Source organism: Orbicella faveolata, unplaced genomic scaffold (assembly GCF_042242905.1).
Source record: "Orbicella faveolata isolate gen_17 unplaced genomic scaffold, um_ofav_v1 contig_34, whole genome shotgun sequence".
Lineage (NCBI taxonomy): Eukaryota > Metazoa > Cnidaria > Anthozoa > Scleractinia > Merulinidae > Orbicella > Orbicella faveolata.
The window spans coordinates 27427756-27447268 of NW_028301563.1; the positions used below are offsets into that span (position 1 = coordinate 27427756).

The 19513-nt window shown below is 39.9% G+C and overlaps 2 protein-coding genes across 2 annotated transcripts; one reads left to right on the forward strand and one right to left on the reverse strand.

The window, feature by feature from the left end:
• Positions 1–1427: 1427 nt before the first annotated feature.
• On the reverse strand, positions 1428–8665 carry LOC149105571 (uncharacterized). Its single transcript, XM_089270715.1, has 6 exons — positions 7879–8665; positions 5040–5130; positions 4899–4943; positions 3747–3875; positions 2268–2430; positions 1428–1956 (listed from the first exon to the last, which is right to left on the reverse strand). The coding sequence occupies exons 2-5, from the start codon at positions 5071–5073 to the stop codon at positions 2279–2281; spliced, it is 360 nt and encodes a 119-aa protein (XP_089126841.1). The 5' UTR covers positions 5074–5130; positions 7879–8665; the 3' UTR covers positions 1428–1956; positions 2268–2278.
• On the forward strand, positions 6259–19103 carry LOC110055434 (uncharacterized). Its single transcript, XM_089270668.1, has 2 exons — positions 6259–6525; positions 16199–19103. Exon 2 carries the CDS (start codon positions 16201–16203, stop codon positions 18094–18096), a length of 1896 nt encoding a protein of 631 aa, XP_089126794.1. The 5' UTR covers positions 6259–6525; positions 16199–16200; the 3' UTR covers positions 18097–19103.
• The last annotated feature ends 410 nt before the right edge of the window (positions 19104–19513 follow it).

Below are 19513 nucleotides of genomic sequence, written 5' to 3' on the forward strand. Positions count from 1 at the left end.
AAGATCTTTTCCTCTTTGCATCAAATATCCTTTACAGACCTACAGACCTTAAACAGCTTAAACGAACCCCCCTTCTTTCTTTCCTTACATCTTGATTATATCGCAGTTCCAGTACAATTTTCCCTTTATTTGTAAACCCAAATATATTTTAAGTTTTACTGGCGACAAAGAATGACTGACTCCTTGCGATGCAAAATACGTAACCGATTTTCCTATCTGCAATCTTTGCAAAAATTCCCCCCCGGCAATACAATAGTTTTAAGCGTTATTAATTTTCTCCCATTAGCAAAATGTTATTGAGAACCGATTTGGAAACTTCATGTTTTCCAAATACGCAAAAACTGATTTATTAATTGTTTATTTCTGTTTTCCTTCAAAGTCATGGGTACATGACTAAACTCTTGATTTTCTCACTCCCCGGCGATATTTACAGTTGATGACAGCGCGTGTCACTGTCCTAACCTACATTTAAAACATCAAACAAAGACACTTTTCTGCGACGTTTCAGCGCCCGATGATTGGCCCGTAGGGAACGCTACACATGCCGCTCCTTAATTTCAATAAACAACTCTTTATCCAGTAATAATCACACCTCAAACGAGTTTTTAAAAGTTTTGACTGATTTGATCTATCGAGGATCTATCCTCCTGAGAAAACTATGCAATAACCTATCACGGCGTCGAGATCCGGCCCGATGATTGGCCCGTAGGGAACGCTACACATGCCGCTCCTTAAATTCAGTAAACAACTCTTTATCCAGTAATAATCACACCTCAAGTTTGTTTCCGTTAACAAATTCGTCCATTGTTACCAATCAAAAGACGGTAATAAACTGCGTCCTTTAACATTTCACGACCTTCTCGGCAAAGTAGCTCAAGGCTTAAGCACTCCACTGATGAAGGATATCTCTAAAGCTTTTCTTTCGACGAGAAATCTATTTCGTGAGGTCTTGGGTAGTTATACAAAGTTGGATAATATAATTTTTCACGTAGTAATTATACAATAGTTGTGAGTTGGTATGTAGATTATGTAATCCTTTGCGGTATTTTCCGTCTGTATGTGGGTTACGTTTTCAAAGTATACTGGAGTGTTTTCACTCACGTGACCAGCGGCCATATTTCTTTAAGGAAAAAAAAAAGTTTTTGCATTACAAAAGAGTTTGTCTCCTTCAGGATTGATTTGGATACCAACATGGCCGACTTTTCATTGTTTAGGGACACCAATATGGCCGACAGACTTCACGGGAAAACACTGTTTAAGGCTTTTGTCAGTTAGGAGTTGTGATTCGACGGCATATCCGTCTCTTGATCTCTTCACTCACAAACAATTTATTTTAGCGCATCACTTTATGGACATTAGTACATTGGTAAAGTTACTGGCTGGGCTGTTTATATGTGATCAATATATAAACGAAATGCACACTCCTATACGTTTGGTCTTCATCACTTATACTTAGTGAGAAATTATTTTATTGTCATTTCACTGCAAAGTGATTATAAAACAAAAGATATTTCATTAGATGACAAGTTCATTTGTAAGCTGCTAATAGTAAGATGTAAAGTTCCGGTTTTTAATTGGTCAAAAGCTTATTTCTTTGGTCAGTTGGCTGAACTTAGAATCGTCCTCTCTCATAAGCGCCCAAGCAGTTATGTTTCACTTGGGGCTGAAAAAGCGTCTTTGACGAGAGAGTTGGCGGGGGTGGGGGTGGGGGGGTGGGATTAAGTGCTGCAGAAGAGAGGAATGGACTACACACTATATAGTTGAAAAGAAGAGATATTATTTCGGGTCAAAATGATAAGCTTTCGTCCCATGCATGCATTCGTAGTGAGGTACAAATGGTGTAACTCTTTCTGATTGGCGAATCCTCGGGAAGTTTTACTGACTTTCGCAGTAATCGTATAACAATGACTTGGTTACTTCATACACAGCAAATTGAATGCCAACAGTGGGAGCAACCTGCAAAGAGAATCAAGCGACTTCAGTACTGCTTTGTTGTTGCAACAAATACTAACTACGTGTAATGTTTTCGTTCCCCTTGCCTGTCGTATTCCCCATTCACTCCAAAGTAAAACAACTTGAGTTTTAAAGCTGTTTTGTTAACACGGTTTAGAATTGTTTTTGTTTTTGCTTTTTCTTTTCTTTTTTTTCATAGTCTCAGGTTAGTTACGCTCTTAGCACTTTCTTAAAACCTGGACCTATTTTACAGCTTCAACGTTCTCATAAAAAAAGTTTCCCATATATATCTAAAAAAGAGTGTACTGAGTTACCTTTAAAAGGTTTAATTTGGCAACATTCCCTTGAACAAGCCGCGAATTCCTTCAGTGTTAACAATAATATTAAAAGCGTGCCACGTTGAGTTGTATTTGAATAATTCTCCACTGGTGCCTTTCATCTGCATACGGCGACGAGCCACATCAAGAGGGTAGGTACCTGAGTTAATATTTTCAAATTAACAATAAGCTATAATCGAGCACCACAGTGCTGTATTGCTGTTTATAGTTTTCTTGTAAGGGTTGCTGGAACTTAGCGTTTTGTTCTTGTCCTGATTGTGGAAATTGCTTTTTCTAAAGGATAGGTAGGTAGGTAGGTAGGTAGGTAGGTAGGTAGGTAGGTAGGTAGGTAGGTAGGTAGGTAGGTAGGTAGGTAGGTAGGTAGGTAGGTAGGTAAAGTCTGCACACGAACCAAGGGGCCCACAGAGCCGGAGCTTATCCCGGTTTCCGTAACATGTAGTGACTAGGAGTATTGCTACTCCTCCTGGATGGGATGCTGATCGATCACAGGCAGCCCCCCCAGCATTTCGCCAAGTTTCCCTGACAGTTCGCTGGTATCCATTTATACTCCTGGGTGGAGAAAGGCACTGTGAGAGTTAAGTGTCTTGCCCAAGAACACAACACAATGACCCAGCCAGGGCTTCAACTCGGATAGCAACTCTCAAGCCAGCGATGTACATGTAATAAGCGATTTTATACGCCGACAGCGCGCTCGACGAAAATCGGCGAGTCGGATATTTGGCACGTCAGATATCGATCGACAATTTAAATTCGGTAAAATTCTTCTGGTGTGCCCGTTCCCGCGATTTTAAAGGTTCATCGCTGTGAGTCACTAACTACGTTACCCAATCAATTTATGCGATTTTATCACATGACTTTTCAAAGTGGAGAGTGGAGGACACCAAAGCGAGAAAATGGCCTAGAGACCTCGGGAACGAGGTTTTAAACGGAAAAAAACATTCTCACCTTGATTTTCATTAAAAAATCAGGGGTTTTTGGGATAGTTTTTTTTGTTCTTTCAGGAAGTATAACCCGCTGAAAAGCCCGGCCACACAGGCGATTTTGTCGCGCAGTGCAATGTAATTTAAGTCGCGCTCAGGTTGCAACACCAAAATGGCGCGTGTAAACCAGCTGCGATTTCAGTGCAATTTTAGTGCAGTTTATCGGCACGGTTTGAGATGCAACTCACGAAACACGGCGAGTTTGAGTAGCAGTTTCACTTTAAATCAGGCTCACGGCTTTTGTTCACAAAAATAGACTTGCACTGACAAACTGCACTAAAATCGCGATGATATCGCCCCAGGTTGCAACTTCTGCACGACAAAAATTGCATTGGCTGGGCGACAAAACTTGTCTGTGTGAACGGTCCTTAACGCTGACACAATTTTAGGGGGTTACGTGAAAGCCCAGCAGCCCTACCTAGCATTAAGTCCTAAAGTTACCAAAATACAGGAACAGTGAGTGAAGAGGGCCTACCAGTTTGAGCTACAGAACCAGCCACCGCTCCACAAGACAGTTTGACCACCACTGGTAAGTCTCGCTCATGTGTCAATACCCTTAACTTATGTCCGCCAGCCTGGGCGTGGTAGTACGTCATGACATATCCTGAGACAATTAAAATAAAGCCTATGTTATGCATAGCCCCCCCGGTGGGGGGGACTCCCGTATGAAACAGACGGGGATGCTCGTCGTCTCGCTTAGGTGTGTAAAGCAAAAAAAATATCTATTTTATTTACCTGATTTATCTGAGATAAATCAAAACTTTTAGAGTTAGGGTTAAGCCTATAAAGTGTAAAGTATCTTTTAAGGGTCAAAAAATGGGTGAGCCACGTCTAGCTTGGTCTTCTTTAGGAGGCGATTTCAAAATTTTCTACTACCATCCCCGTCGGTTTCATATGGGAGTTCCCCCCCCCCCCCCCCCGCCCGCCGTACATAGCGTCACTTGCAGTTATTTTTTTGGACGTCGTTGCTCTTGTTCCTACAAAAATTTGCTTGTCTGAGTGCAGCATCGCTCTCGAGCCACTTGGCCAATCAAATTTTTACCTTCTAAAAGCTGTCGCATGAAATTTCTATTGCAGCGACGAGAATTACCCCGGGGGAGGTACTTTGGGAATTTCTGGGTGGGGATGTGCCGCTGGGACCCTGGAACCGTTAGCCTATACCAAAACTAGTTCAGCTGAATTTTGCTACCCTATACCAGAGTAAACTCCCCAAATCCCCCCATCTATCGACACTGTTGAGGCTGATTTCCGTAAATTTAAACTTGCTGATTTGATTTTTCTATATTTTTGAGTGGCCATTCCTGGTTTCCTTAGACTAGATAAAATCTTCAACCAACTAGTCAGTTTTGTGAAAAATGATACCCTATTCTAGACCCAAACGCTCTGATTTATATACCCTATCCTAGAGTAAACTGCTTGAAAACCATACCCTTCACAGCGGCACATACCTATATAGCCCATATATGGCAGTGCCCCCCCCCCCCGGGAGAATTACTCATTACATCGGGCATCTCACGAAAAGCATTGTCGTTGCCACCAATCGAACGGTGTTTCCCGCCCATTATCAGCACTTTAAGGCCACATAGCATCAAAGACACGTGAATAGAATTACTCCGTTACAACATACCTTTCAAGCTCTCATAGACTGCGAAATTCAATCCTATGTAAGGCGCTATTCCATGTGGAATGCAAAATAAAATTAAGTTAACAGCAGCAACTTTATTTTGTTACAAGAATGTACAATAATCTGGTTATATGATAATCTTACTATTAATGATGGTCCTTATCCTCTGAATAAACATCCGCTCATAAGACCGCCTTCCTCTTTCACAATGGTCACAAATGCTTGTCGTATGTTTCTGTAAATTAAAACACTCGTATTTACTGGACTGTGGGGTGATAAATGTTGCGCATGCCTTTATCTTTTAAGGCAGATGTTCAAGACGCACTTTAGGGATAAAGATTTCGTCATTTCTCTGAGCAAAACAATGTTATAGCACATAAATATATAAAAATCGTTTTCCAAAGGAGAACAAGTTCTTGTTCCCGGAAGGGAGGGTATTCCTATATGTTGACTATACGGGGATGATCCGCTGGACAGGATATGGTTTTTCCAGGTTTTTGTCATAGATGGGGTATCCATTTTCCGGTTTGCGAGCTACCGATTCGAGTTTCGTGTCATGGACAGGGTGTTACTTTTGTTTACAGGTTAGGGATTTAAGGTTTGTCATAAACAGGGATATGAAATTACATACATTGTCATAAACAGGGTAGGAAAATTAAGGTTTTTCCGTCATGTTCAGGATAAGCGATGTAGAACCCCAGCGGAACACCCCAACCAAAGTTTGGGTGTAGTACCCCCCGGTTCTTGTTGTTCGTGGAACGAGAGAAAAACTTTACAATAAAATGGGTGAAGTGCTAGAGAAGTCATCTTCCGCTATTTAGTTTTCGTTTCACCTAAAAATCGTAGAGATCGAGTACATTCCAATTATGGTTAACGCCATTAATAAGGTAAAGGAGGAAACTAGAGGGGGAGGGAGGGGAGGGAGGCAGACAAAGTTTCCTAACGGAGTCAGTCATCTCTAAGTGAGGTTTCATACGGGATAATTGAAAACAAGTTTTAAGAATCGCTGAGATCCAAATGATTCAGATGAATTACATAACACGTTATTGAAATTCCACTAAAATGAGTTATTCTGGCTGTATCTTTCGTATTACAACAAACCACGCATGAAAAGCCTTTATTATTTTCGTTAGAAACAGAGACAAAATAAAAGAGATTTATGATGACCCTTGGGTCGAATGATCGTCTCGTGATCAATTTGTAGATTCTCGGAATTCCATGGTTTTAGTTTGAAACCGCTAGAAACGGTCGAAAAGAGTTTATCCTATTCCTGTGCTTACATAGACGATAGAAAAACTGGGGTTCACCCAGGACTCATAGAATTAAAATCAGACTAAATAAATGTGTTGACGTGACAAGGTCCGTATTGTCAAACACCCAATCGGAAGAAACAACGTAGAGCGTAATTCATCACTGATTCCGCGCTGCAACGCCGAGGAACAATTCCCGGAAAGTATAATTCTATGTTTGAGTGTTTAGTCTTTAAAACCGCAGACGCAACGACGATCGATCTTCTGCGCTTTACTGAGTGATAGGGGTGAATCTAGTTTTTTAGAGGCCAACTTGCTGCATTACACTCGTAAATCTTTGTCTGCGCCTTCGCCATACTAACTGAATATTCATTGCCAAGGTAAGCCTACAGATTCACTTCAATGGTTCTGTTAAGTACATGATACATAAAATGTCCTGATGATTTTAAAGGAACTTAAATAAGAAAGCACGCTTTCTTCAAACTCGGTTATCTTTATTACAGGGGAAGAGAAAGTGCGTACTAAAGCGCTTTCGGTATCATGATTCGACAAGCATACTTCCATGACCTGGCTACCTTGACATGGTGAATTGTGATGACAGTGTACGTGATAGGAATACGAGATCATAAAGTAATTCCGCGAAAATAAGTTTTCTGGGAATATGATTGTTGATGCATATGTCGTAATTAAATCGAAAAGCAAACCAGCAAGCTGTAGTTTTATTCAGAACTGAAACAGCTGAAACCTATGAAGGCGATAGTGGTGTCAAAATATTTGGCTGAGGTAAACATTCACAGGCAGTTACCGACTCTGAATAAATTTATCACTTCTCTAGCCAAGGACAGGCCGCTAAGGATCATATTCTTCCAAATTTTCCCTTTTATCAAAATCACTTGCGTTTATACTTACGTTGTGCCTTGATAATCGCTTGCGAACTGAAAACGAAACGCAGCATGAACCAATTCAAAAGATATATTATGGCTAGGAAGCTACAGCAATCGTCCGCGCTTTCAGCAAGTAAAAGCGAGCAATTTTCATTGCCAAAAGTGTCGGAGGGTTTAAGAGTGCCTGCCTGTAAAAATCAGACAAATTCTTAATTTCGCGGCAAGGGTCGAAAATTCGATTTCGCTCATATTCTTATGGTAGATAGGCTAGGGCATGACAAAAACTACTGGATAGTTTTTTTTTGGCAAAATATCCCTTTGTTTCAAAGAATTATGCAAATTACCAAATTCCGTTAAAATCGTCATTTGACGCACTATTTTATTGACCAAGTTTGAGAGCCTCGCATGTAAAACCACATCATTCTTCCGTCTTTAAAACACTCAAATATTTTTGTGCAATGCTTAAATGTGTACTGGGTTGATTTTAGGGAATGTTGCGTTGTCTTTTTGGGTGCAAAATAATTAAATTTCGAAGACATGTATTTCATTCACTTAAAAGTACTTCGTGAATATAATTAATTTTCACCATGTACGAAACCTTCAAATAGATTAAGCTTCTGGTGGTTGAATTGCAGAAGGATGGTCTACAAATTCCTGTAAAAATTTCTTTGGGCAAATGATTGTGAGCGACGCGAGAGCTTTTCAAAGTACGTCAAAGATGCAAATATTTGGCAATCCGTCGCCAAATTTCAATTTACGGCTTAGACGTATATTTTAGCATGCACCACATGACTTGACCTATAATAGGTTGAAATAGACACAGAGCTGATAATTTCGAAATGTTCTAACCTTATTTGTAGTAAAAGTCAGGTCCAAAGTCGATTTGACGTGTTTCTAGTCGATCTCTCACCATTCGTCGCACATAAAGCAGAAGTTTGGTTTTGTTTACACAAGGTGAACGTCCGAAGTACATCGCCTACTGGCAACCTATTATTGGTCGAATACCATGAATCCGTGACCATCTTTCTACACATATGAACATCACTGCATCAAAGTCAAAAACGGCTGAGTCATTTGTAGATAGTTGCTTACTTTGCACTGCGCCAAAATGTTACGTTTGATCGATTGCTGACCATTGCTGATAAGCGTGTCGGCGCAGCACAATCTTACAGCCGTTATTTGTTCGTCACGCAATGCTGTCACGGCATATGCTGCACATTTTGATCTATTTTGTATAGAATACTCTCAGGATAAGTGAAACAATTTAATCATTGTTCATCTGTTTGTTCATATATATAATAATATGTATATATTTATATGGTCGTATTCTATAGTGTATGTGGCCTTGGTCCAAATTAAATCATGTTTGTTGTACGTTCTGATGTTTCAGACAGCAGCTGATAAAGCTAGTGTACTCACTGGAATTTAAAAAAAATCGCCATAAACAAATTATAGATCAATGAAGCAAGAACTAGCTGAAATAAAAATAGGACATCACAACGTGTCTAATTCGTGAGAAAAACAAACTAAATTTAATTAGTAATTACGTAAGTAAATAGCCCTGACCATGCCATTTTATTTGGCGAATTTTGTTTGGCATGTTTGTAACAGAAAATAGAGGACTGTTATTAATTCAGTCCAAGATTATTGCCAGTAAAGTATTGTAAATAAAAAACCTATTGACCGGTTACCTCCGCGGCCACCATTTGATCCTTCCGATAAGGGTTTCATTATTGTCCTCACCCCTATTAAGCGACCACCCAAAATTTAAAAACTTTGTTTTGGACAGGGCGATGGCAGATAAGAGTGTGAAATTGAAGGTGCATGACGAGTGATAGTTTAAGGACGGTGCCTGCTAAATACAAAGGTTTTTGCGCCAGGTTAGAACCTTCCGGAAAAAGTAGATCTTTGCAAGGTCTATCGGAATCCACAAAGAAAAAAGAGGGTAGCCACGCATTTTTCCGAGATAATTAGCCTTGAATCTCAACAAAAATGCTGACATCAGCATTTTCTGAAAAAAGGAGGAGAGGCTATTTCTTCACAGCTTTCTTTAGAACTCGCCTTTACATACAGAAAAGCAAACACATTTATAAAGATCTGAAAACTACATGGTAAATGGTAACATAAAAACCATTTTTGGTATGTTTTTAATAACAAAATCGTTGTAACAGCACTTTTAGCGTCTCTGACAGCCTTCCTCTGTTTCAGCTAAAATACAGTCTAAATATCTTTTGCTCACAACCAGAAACTAATCACATGCTGAATAGGCTTGCCACTTCCACTTCATAACATAAAATATAGGGGTAACCACGCGTTTTTTAAAGTTATTGATCCTTTTTTAAACTTTTTACGGTGCCCGTTACATTTTTTGCTGCCACCTCCCTAGTAAGTAAAACATTTGCGTATCTCGCACTTGTTTTGCGCGCGCACTACGCCATCTGCAGGTACATGTTTACAGTTGGATTTCAGTATAATTCTCGACAGATAACAGCTAGTTTTTCAGCTGGAAGACGTTAACAGTTAGTGGTTAGCGATATGCTGCTGTTCTGGTGTTCTTGGTTTAAGTACAGGTTCATTAAACTTGATTTGGTCACAGTAGGAAAATTTTGCTTTTAATTTAGTCGCGTACTTGGTAGCGAAGTTGATTGCGTCATGTCAACCCAGCGCGCGCGTGGCGCTTAAACCATGCCTTGCGCGTTGCGATGCGCGATGCGATGCGCAGAACGTTTGCGCACTAACAAAAGTAGGCACCGTCCTTAAACACACGTCTATCATGATTGTCTTGAATTGACGCCATGTTCACCAAGAAATTTATGACCCGATAGTGACAAATTTAATGTTCAAGGTACACCAACCTCTATTTAAGCGGCTAGCCCCATTAAGCGGTCACCACCCATTTCCCCGAGGGTAGCCCATTGTATTACATGTAAACCAAAAATAATTGCACAGCGCGAAAAGACCTAGGTATGAGTTTAGCCAGAAGCATATGCTTCTGGTTTAGCGTTACAGTATTACGCAGGGCACGTAGGTAGCGATGGTCGAGTAAAAGATAACAACGGGAGCAATGGTAAATTGTTCATTCTTTTCATTTCTTAATTTAATCTCTTCCTACTCAACACGATTGTGTGTTCTCAGTGGTTCCAAGCCTTACGGAGCCTTACGTATAAGGATAGAAACTGTCCTACCCCTACCCCCTAAAATGGGATGACAGCATTGCGTGACGAACGAGGAACCGCTGCGGGCAAGGATTCAAGCCATCAAACCATTATGATCAAACGTAATATTTTGGTGTAGTGCAAAGCAAGCCACTATCTACAAATGACTAAGCCGTTTTTGACTTAGTTGCAGTGGTGATCATATGTGTCGAAAGTGGGTCAAGATTCATGGTACTCGACCATTAAATAAGTTGACAGTTGGCGATGTACATCAGACATTATGTAAACAAAAGCAAACTTCTGCTTTATGTGCGACGAATGGTAACAGAAACACGTCAAATCGGCTTTGGACCTGTCTTTTACAGCAAATGAGGTTAGAACATTTCGAAATTATCAGCTCTGTGTCTATTTCCGCTTAACATAGGTCAAGTGATGTGGCGCATGCTAAAATATACGTCTAACCCGTAAATTGAAATTCGACAAGGGAATGATCAAATATTTGCATTTTTGATGTACTTTGAAAAGCTCTCGCGTCGCTCACAATCATTTGCCCAAAGAAATTTTTACAGGAATCTGTAGACCATCCTTCTGCAATTCAACCACCAGAAGCATAATCCATTTGTAGGTTTCGCACATGGTGAAAATTAATTATATTCACGAAGTACTTTTAAGCGAATGAAATGCATGTCTTCGAAATTTAATTATTTTGCGCCCAAAAAGACAACGCGACATTCCCTAAAATCAACCCAGTACACATTTAAGCATTGCACAAAAATATTTGAGTGTTTTAAAGACGGAAGAATGATGCGTTTTTGCATGCGAAGCTCTCAAACTTGTTTAATAAAATGGTGTGTCAAATGACGATTTTAACTGAATTTGGTAATTTGCCTATTTCTTTGAAATAAAAGGATATTTTGCCAAAAAAAACTATCCAGTAGTTTTTATATTGCCCTAGCCTATCTACCATGAAAATATCAGCGAAATCGAATTTTCGACCCTTGCCGAGTTATTTTCCATTTTTATGGACAGGGACTCTTAAAAAGCTTTGATTAAAACTGATGCTTACTTCGACTTTCATTTTTGCGTTACACAAAATACTTCGGTACGCTTCTGCTTGAGTTAGTGCCTGAGTCGGCACTGAAAGCCAGGCATACCGTATCTGCTGGATCAAACGCCCCCGGCGTTGATTTAAAAATAAGAAGTTTGGACCCGCCGTTATTTTCGAGGCCAGTGTTTAAACGGGGTCCCCCGTTTAATAGGGAAAATACGGTAGGCTCTTTCAGGCAAAATGAACAAATGGGGGTAACCGAACTAAGATACACTGATTTACACTGGACTTAGTTTTTAAAGTCTGTTTGAACAATTTGCGGTACATTGAGGATCCATTCTATCCTCTTTTCTCTTAACGCATTTTTGATAAATCGCTTATATTGTGCAGTATTAGCTTTAAAAACACTTTGTCAGAAATTAAACTCACTGTACTGTAAAACTGCAATTCTGAGTTTGATCGGTAACACTCTTAGTTTCTTAATTTCACAACCATTTTAAATTTCAGTTAATCACATCTAAGGGATGAATCAAATTGAAATTCGAGTGGAATTTAAATCCAGTTTAAGTTCTGTCTTTTTTCATGCTTCTTTATGTAATCGTCTAAATTTTGTCGCTGTGAGGATAATTTTATCACCTAGTTTCATTTCCGCAGGTCACATGTACATGACTTATTTCAATAACATTTCATCCATCTATTTTACGGGAACACATGACCCTACCACTGACCCTGTCCCAACCTAAGAGGTTTCATTACAACGTAGCAAAATTTTCTCTTTCCAAGAAACTTAATCCAAAATTACTCTCTTCTTTCTAAAGAGGAAAACGCAGTAGGCCTAGTGGGTAGCGCGCCGGACTCCAGATCAAGAGGTCCAGGTTTCGAACTCTGGTCGGAGTAAGTTGTTTTGTGTTCTTAGGCAAGACACTTCACTATCACAATACCTCTCGGGGAAACTTGACGAAATGCTGGGGGTTAACCTGCGATGGAACAACATCCCATACAGAAGGAGTAGAAATTCTCCTGGTCGCTTCATGGAATACATGTATTTTGGTGTTACCTAACACCAAATTTTTTTTTTTTCGCTAAAATAATAAAGCTTATTTTGTGGAGTAATCTGCCGCTAAAATTTTTCGATTTGGTTAAATCCTCGAACTTCTGTGCCCCTTCGAAACCGAGTTTCGAATGGTTCGCGACCGCGCATGGGGAATCTGGGGAGAGTTAAATCTGTGACGTCAAATCCAGAACGAATGCTTTGGCTGTCCTAGTCAGGTCTCTTATTTTGTCCGAGTGTAGAAGCCTTTTTGCAGCACAAGTTCTTTCGCTGGGACTCCGCAGTCGACCGATTTCTGTTTTTACTAACAATGTCTTCTAGTTGTTCTGATTCTGAAATGAACTTTGACTCGGAAAACTCTGAAATTTATTATATCGCTGAAGAGAATGACCGCTCACGCTTATCAACATCGCAAACTGAATAGTCAAACGGTGACGACCGAGCTGATTTGTATGCTGACTACTCTCTGGCCAATGGAGAATGGACAGCCAAATACCAGGAGGTAGATGCTGATAAAGAACTCGAACGAGCTCTGCTGGACAGACTCGAAGGCAATGATATGTAGAAGTCGAAGAGCGATACTAGTAAGACTGTAGCGCGTGGCGCGTCTTTACTATCTTCGCGCCTTCTTCGATCTCGCACTAATATACTTTCGTAATAACAGTCAAGTCCGTTCACTTTCTCAAATTATTTTAACTTCATGCGTTCAATGTAGATCAAAATGATTATCCCATGACAGTGTTTGTGTTCTTTACGTGCAAGTGTAAAAATTGTAGCGTCGCTTCCCTTCAAAACATCAACGAATGTTGTGGTTGTCAAGACTCAAAGAAGAGTGATCTTGCTCTTGAAGATATTGGCGCTGATGTTATCTTAAAGTGTGTTACCGAATATCCAGGAATTAAACCTGTATGCCTTCAGAAATGGAGTTTAAGATTAGCAGCGGGCAAATACAAAACTAAAGGGAAGCAAACCTATCATCAAACTGGCAGCAAAGAGAGGTAATTTAGGCATGCACATGGCTGTATAAAGTAAAAAAAAAAATGTTTCCGAATCCGTCTTCACATGCATGCACACAACATTTTACTTAACAGTGATTCTTCCAATTTACAAGTATAGTTGTGAAACGATCAGTTACATGTATAAACAAGTCATTGTAAAGTTCCTGAGTAAGAGGGGGGTAGCTAGGGGGTTGGTTATGTTATTGCAATCTTTGGTTGGTCAAGTGTGAATTACGATTAGTGTACACCCGTTTAGTCCTATATCACTGTTACAAACATGCTTTAGTGATTCTCGAACAATACTGTTACTTTTTGTGATTTCTTCATTGAGCTTTGTTTTCAGGTATCCTGCCCTATCCCCCCTCCTTTCCTCAGCATAAGATGCCCACTGCTGGAAAACGTTTTCCATTAATCTTTTTTAGTTACGAATTGTTTCATACTAAGAGTTCTCAAGCTCAAGGCTGGTGTATGGGATGTTGGGGAACAAGAGGATTCCTTTATGTAACAATAATATTACTAGAAAGGAATTTTCAGTTGAAAAGGATGAAAGCTCTGAATGATTTGACCTTTATGAGGAATTCGAACAAAACTAGAGTGGGCTTGATATTTACTGTACTTATTTTGACAAACTGCAACATAAACTGTTCTACAACTGTACAATACTGCAAAAATATGGCATTTGTTCGAAAACATATCAGTCTTATTCATCTGGAGACCAACAGCTTACTGAACTACTGGTTCATAGACATAGACAGTTTGTTTTACTCGTACAACACACTAATGAAAAAAGGCCCATGAAACATCAAAAGGGCCCCTTTTTCTTCACTTTTGCTTAGAAATGTGAATTATTATAATCCTGTGTTACAAACTGGAAGCAGCTGCCTTTCTTTCTTTTATTGTCAAGTGGAAAATTTAATGTTTGTGTCCCTTCACTGACCATTTACATGTCGCAATCAACCTTGACAACAATAAAATTATGTTGTTTATTTATTTATTTATTCATTTATTTATTTATTTATTTATTTATTTATTTTTGATTCTGTATTCTTTAATCTATTTCCTGGCAAATAATGACAAGCTAATAATGATATGGCTCTGTCTCACAAGGACTAGAAACTACCAAATTCACAAATCTGATTGGCTGAAACTGATATTGAAAGCAGACTAGATCTTCCCATCTAGACCGGCATCTAGACTGGTAATGCTTTGCAGTGAAAAAGTTGTAAACTAAAATGCAAAATCATTGTTTTCTTCTAACAATACTTATTTATGGAAGTGCCAAAAAGCCTGATGAGAAAAAAAAAGCAAAGCAAAATGTCAGTTAGTACAAACCAGTTACATTAAAAGAATTAAATCGTTCTTGTTTGCAAATTATAGTAAACATCTTATTAACCAAGCTTAGTCAGTCTGTATGGGAGAATCTTAACCTCGGTCGTGTTTACAGACCTCACTGCGTTCGGTCCTCAGTTAAGATTCTCCCATACACACCTACTGCTCAGCTAATACGAGCTAAATAATGATAATAGTAATAATAATAATAATAATAATAGTAATAGTAATAATAATAATAATAATAATAATAAAAAGAACAACAACAACATCAGTTCAATGATGGCTTTTCTACAGTGCAGCAAGTTGCAGATGCATTGTTATGGACACAACCCTGTCCCTGTGAAAAATAATATTTATCAGGAACATTTTTTGTGTCACAACAATGTTTCCCATGCTGGGCAAAGAGTGAAATATTTGTGTCTTCAGCAATGTTTCTGGAACAACGTGTCCTCATTTGCAAGAACATTTGGTCAGCAGAGATGCAATCTCATAAGCATGCATGTATTACCATGGTATCAATAATTAAAACTTCTATAAATACAATTCAAGTCCACAAGCCTCATGCAGAAACAGACACATACACAGACAGCTTGAAATTGTTGTGATCCTGGGCGAAGTATGTTCTCTGTATATTGATAATACCCATCTGTAAAAAGGGTTCTAAACATGTAAACTAATTCTAAGCCATTCCTTGCTTGAATGTCTCCATGGCCACATTTGTTGAACGGTGGGTCTTCCAAACTAGTGTGCTTGTTCGCATGACTTTCTTTCCCAAAATACCCTTACAGATTTCTTTTTCAAAGAATTGAACAAGGAAGGAAACTAACATACAACGGCTGGTAACATTTGCTCAAAAATCACCATTTTTCTGTATCTATCGGCTGTGCTGACTGACTGCTGCTGTTTATCAGATCAGATCGATGCAACAACGGCTGCACGAATCGATGGGAAAGCGGTTATTCCAAATTCGTCTCACTTAAGCCATGGAATCAGCAAAATCCCTTCCTCTCGCTGAAAATCCAGGCGTCGAGCGAAATCATCTTGTTTGAAACCCTTACAACAGATCAGCAAACTCAGACGCCTCTCACTTTGCACGTTTCGCTTTCACGAAATCGATCCATCGCTTTGTACGTTTCTTCTCTTCAGGACGATCATCTCTCCATAAAACGGTATGGCATGAAGCGCAGTACCTCCTGTACGTTTGCTGTGTTGCTACATCCCACTACAACGCACCTGGCTAACATTTTTTCGAACTACTTTCCCAGCCTTTCCCCACAGAAACAAGTAAATATGCGAATTTACAGAATCACCGTGTTCTGGATTTGACGTCACATCCGGCCCTCGACCCATGCCCCGTTAAACTCGGTCGTGAACCAAAATGGCGGCGTTTTGACGTACTTTGACGAGCTATAGAAAATCAAAGATTTAACCAAATCGAAAATTTTCTGCGGCAGGTTACTCCACAAAATGAGCTTTATTATTTTATTTTATTATTTTTGTGGAATACATGTAAGCTCCATCAGTCAAGGGCCCACCAGGCTCGTGTGATTTGACCTTACTTACTAAAGTTATTTTGTTTTGATAGTTATGGCTGAGGGAGGATCAGATGACGGTCCCTTTGAAATAGACTACCCAGAAGGTGTCCCTTACAGTCCTTGGAATTTTAACATCTACAAGATGTTGACCATAATCAAACAGACCTGCTTTGGACATGTCAAAACCAACTTGCACCACATGCTGAATCAACTTATGCCAGGAACTACACAAACGCTCTTAGAGCACAGTGGATCGCTCGATCTAGATAACTGCTTCATAGCGAATCAAAAATATGACGGCCAACGAGTTGGAAGCATGCCAGAAGATGTGCCCATTATCCAACCGATTAGACAGCCTGTCCACTCTGAAGATGACATAATGAGAGATGTAGGTCTGTCTTTTGAATGCGATTACAACCTCTGTTTTAAGGATATCTCAGCCAGCGAAAATTCACAGCAGAAAGTTGATCTGAAGTCTTTAGAGAAACCTCTACAACTGCAAGTCATTCCTTCGCTGCCTCCAGGTTATGCTCAGTTGGCGGTCCCTCCAAATGTGGATTGGGTACCGGGTCTGCAGAACCTATGTGTCAAAGATAGAGAAATCACGCTTTTATCCTCGGAGCTTCTCATTGAGCAGATGTATAACGTATTAACAATCATCACAGCCATTTTAAACGTCCACCGAATAAAAAAACACCACAAAAGCGAGAACGTGTACCACGAGGAAGATTGCATATCCCTTGGAGACTACCTCCAGTATGTCGGACAAGCGGGCCCAGCGGTTCATGTGGTGATGTGTATCGGAAATTTAAGTCCCCAAAAAGGCCGGCACCTTTTTCTTACCGAGGATGTCAGCTTGTCAGTACCTTGCAAAGAATGGCCCAGCTGTGCTAAAGGGTGGCCTACTAGAAACAGACCATCAGGGTGGCCTCCTGAGGAACTCATTAAGAAGGTAACACAAGACGGGTGTCATATTGTACCCAAGTTTGACGCATCGGTGAAAAGCTCAGAAGCGCCAAGTAATGGTGACATGGCAGACAGTGCCGCGAGCACTGTCGTCCCACAGACACAGTGGAGATACTCATTCTCATTGGCAGAAAGGACACTTATGACCTCGATCACAGAAGAACAGAAGATGTGCTATCTTATATTCAAGTACCTTTTCTCGCGATGCATCAAGTTGGAGTCCATAATAACCACATACACCCCGAAAACGCTTTTCTTGTGGGCACTTGAAACTGTACTCATCGATCAGTGGACCATGGAAACGGTCGGCGATCGCGTAAAAAGCCTGATGGAAGACTTGAGAGCCTGTGTTAAGAAAAAGTACTGTCCACATTACTTCATCAGTGGATCCAACACTCTCCAGCAAATGGATGACAAGAGCGTTAAAGTTACACTGGAGGTTGGATTTTCTATGTTGGACGAAGATATGGCTGAGGCGCCAGTTTTGGGCTCAGATACATTTGAAACGACATCGGACTTTCCTGTGAACTTCATGTTTACATACAAATCGTTTTACCCAATCAATGCTTGGTTAGAATCACTCAATGCACAAATGACGGCGAAGTTTGTTACGCCGAGTAAAGTCCCCAGTGCCCAGAACTTGGCAGATTTGTTGGACAGCTCAAAAACACATCCAATTCTGATGACAGAGATTTTAAAATATCTTGTTCTGTCAGACGAGATTTACGGTCAACCACTGCCAGTTCCGGAGTCCCTGCTGCACCACAAGAAAGTTACACAACTCCTTAAATTTTTGGAAAAATCCATCACAACGCCAGAAAAGTTCGACGAATGCATGGGAGAACTTGATGTTGAGATGAAGTTTCTTCATTTACAGTTCAGAATAATCGACGAACTCCAGAACTTTTTCACAGAAAATCCAAATTTTGCCTTCACGTTTGAATCAAGCTCCGAAGAGAGCGGATCGGAAGCTGATGAGTGAACTATGCTCGAATAACAAATCAAATTAAAGTCAGAACTTTAAGCCCTTTTCGGATAAACAAGGACTATAATTTGTTTGTAGAAACACTAAATATTTCCGCTGTTTCGTAGTTTGTTGCTAGATCTAGAGGCCAGTTGCTAAACTGGGAACATCGAGGAGAAAACTGCGCGTTTAACATGTTTCTGGACAAGTGGAGAAGGGAAAAATTCTTACTGTGTTTTCGTCTACGACGAGTTGCCTGTTTGACCATCTATGAACGGATTAAGTCCTCTATAAGTTTAAATTTTCAAAAATATTGCAGTTGTGACGGACCGTTCAGTTTAATTTTCAAAAAAAAATCCAAACTCTTTTGGATTTTATAAATCAGTGCATAAGAAAGGACAAAGGCATAAAACGGATCTCCAGCGCATGCGTTAAGAACGACACAGTTTGTCCCAGAAAGGAGTATCACAAAGATCTCACGGTTATCTAGAATAAATTGTAATATAGTCTGGATAATTGCACAAAGTTTTCATCTTAGTGCCCTTGCTCTTTAGCAGTTGATAACCGGGAGCCTAACTAGCCAGTTACTTACAGTGCACTCTGCACTTAAAATGAAAATATTATAAAAGGCTGCTCTAATACAACAAAAAGTAACCCAACAGTATACATGCGTGTATACCACAAGCCATCGTAACGGAACAGTTATTACAATTTAGAATTCTTACCTGTAACGTCTCTCACTACTTTCTCCTTGAACAGCAAGTCTTGTCTTGTGTCAAAAATTTTGGTTAATTATTAGAGTCTACCATATTGAATACCCAGTCTTATTTTAAAAGACCTGAATTACTGTGAGGGTGAGCATTTTATATACTTCTGTACCATAATGTAAATTGCCCACCCTGTGGTGGAGGGGGTGGGGGGAGGTGGAGGAGTGGGATACTTATAGTAAGCGTACTGGGTCTGAAATGTATAAGACAAATGTGTAAGACAAATTTTGAGAATAAACATATCTTTCATCACCGTAATATACACTGCACCATTCAAGGGATTCAATGGTTACAGGGGTGGATCCTGAAACGGCCAAAAGAATGCCTGGAGAGTGCAAAGTTGCTCCAAATCCACAACCCAAATACATTGCTGTGGCAATTGCACAATAGCACTTCAAAAATAGTTCACTTCAAAAAATTGAAAAAACAAAAAATGCAAGAAAAAAGGGGGGACTGCAGCCCTTCTCTGCCCCCCCCCACCCCCCCTAAATCAGCCCATGGTTTACAGTACATGCATGTGGCTCTTACTCATTGTCAAGTTGAAAACCTTTTGCCCTATTGTAGTGTACTGTACCTTATTAAATCTAGAGGATATGTAACAGTGGATGAGACAATCCCAACCAGTGCCCCCGCTGTTAGTCGCAGTATTGGGCGTTGTTCTCTGGGGT

Excerpts from the sequence above, each read along its gene's own strand:
- LOC110055434 (XM_089270668.1), top strand. The coding sequence starts at position 16,201 with ATGGCTGAGGGAGGATCAGATGACGGTCCCTTTGAAATAGACTACCCA.
- LOC149105571 (XM_089270715.1), bottom strand. The coding sequence starts at position 5,073 with ATGTTTATTCAGAGGATAAGGACCATCATTAATA. Across the intron at positions 4,944-5,039 it reads GATAAGGACCATCATTAATA|CGCCTTACATAGGATTGAAT; the intron begins GTAAGATTATCA and ends CACATGGAATAG. Across the intron at positions 3,876-4,898 it reads AGTCTATGAGAGCTTGAAAG|GATATGTCATGACGTACTAC; the intron begins GTATGTTGTAAC and ends TAATTGTCTCAG.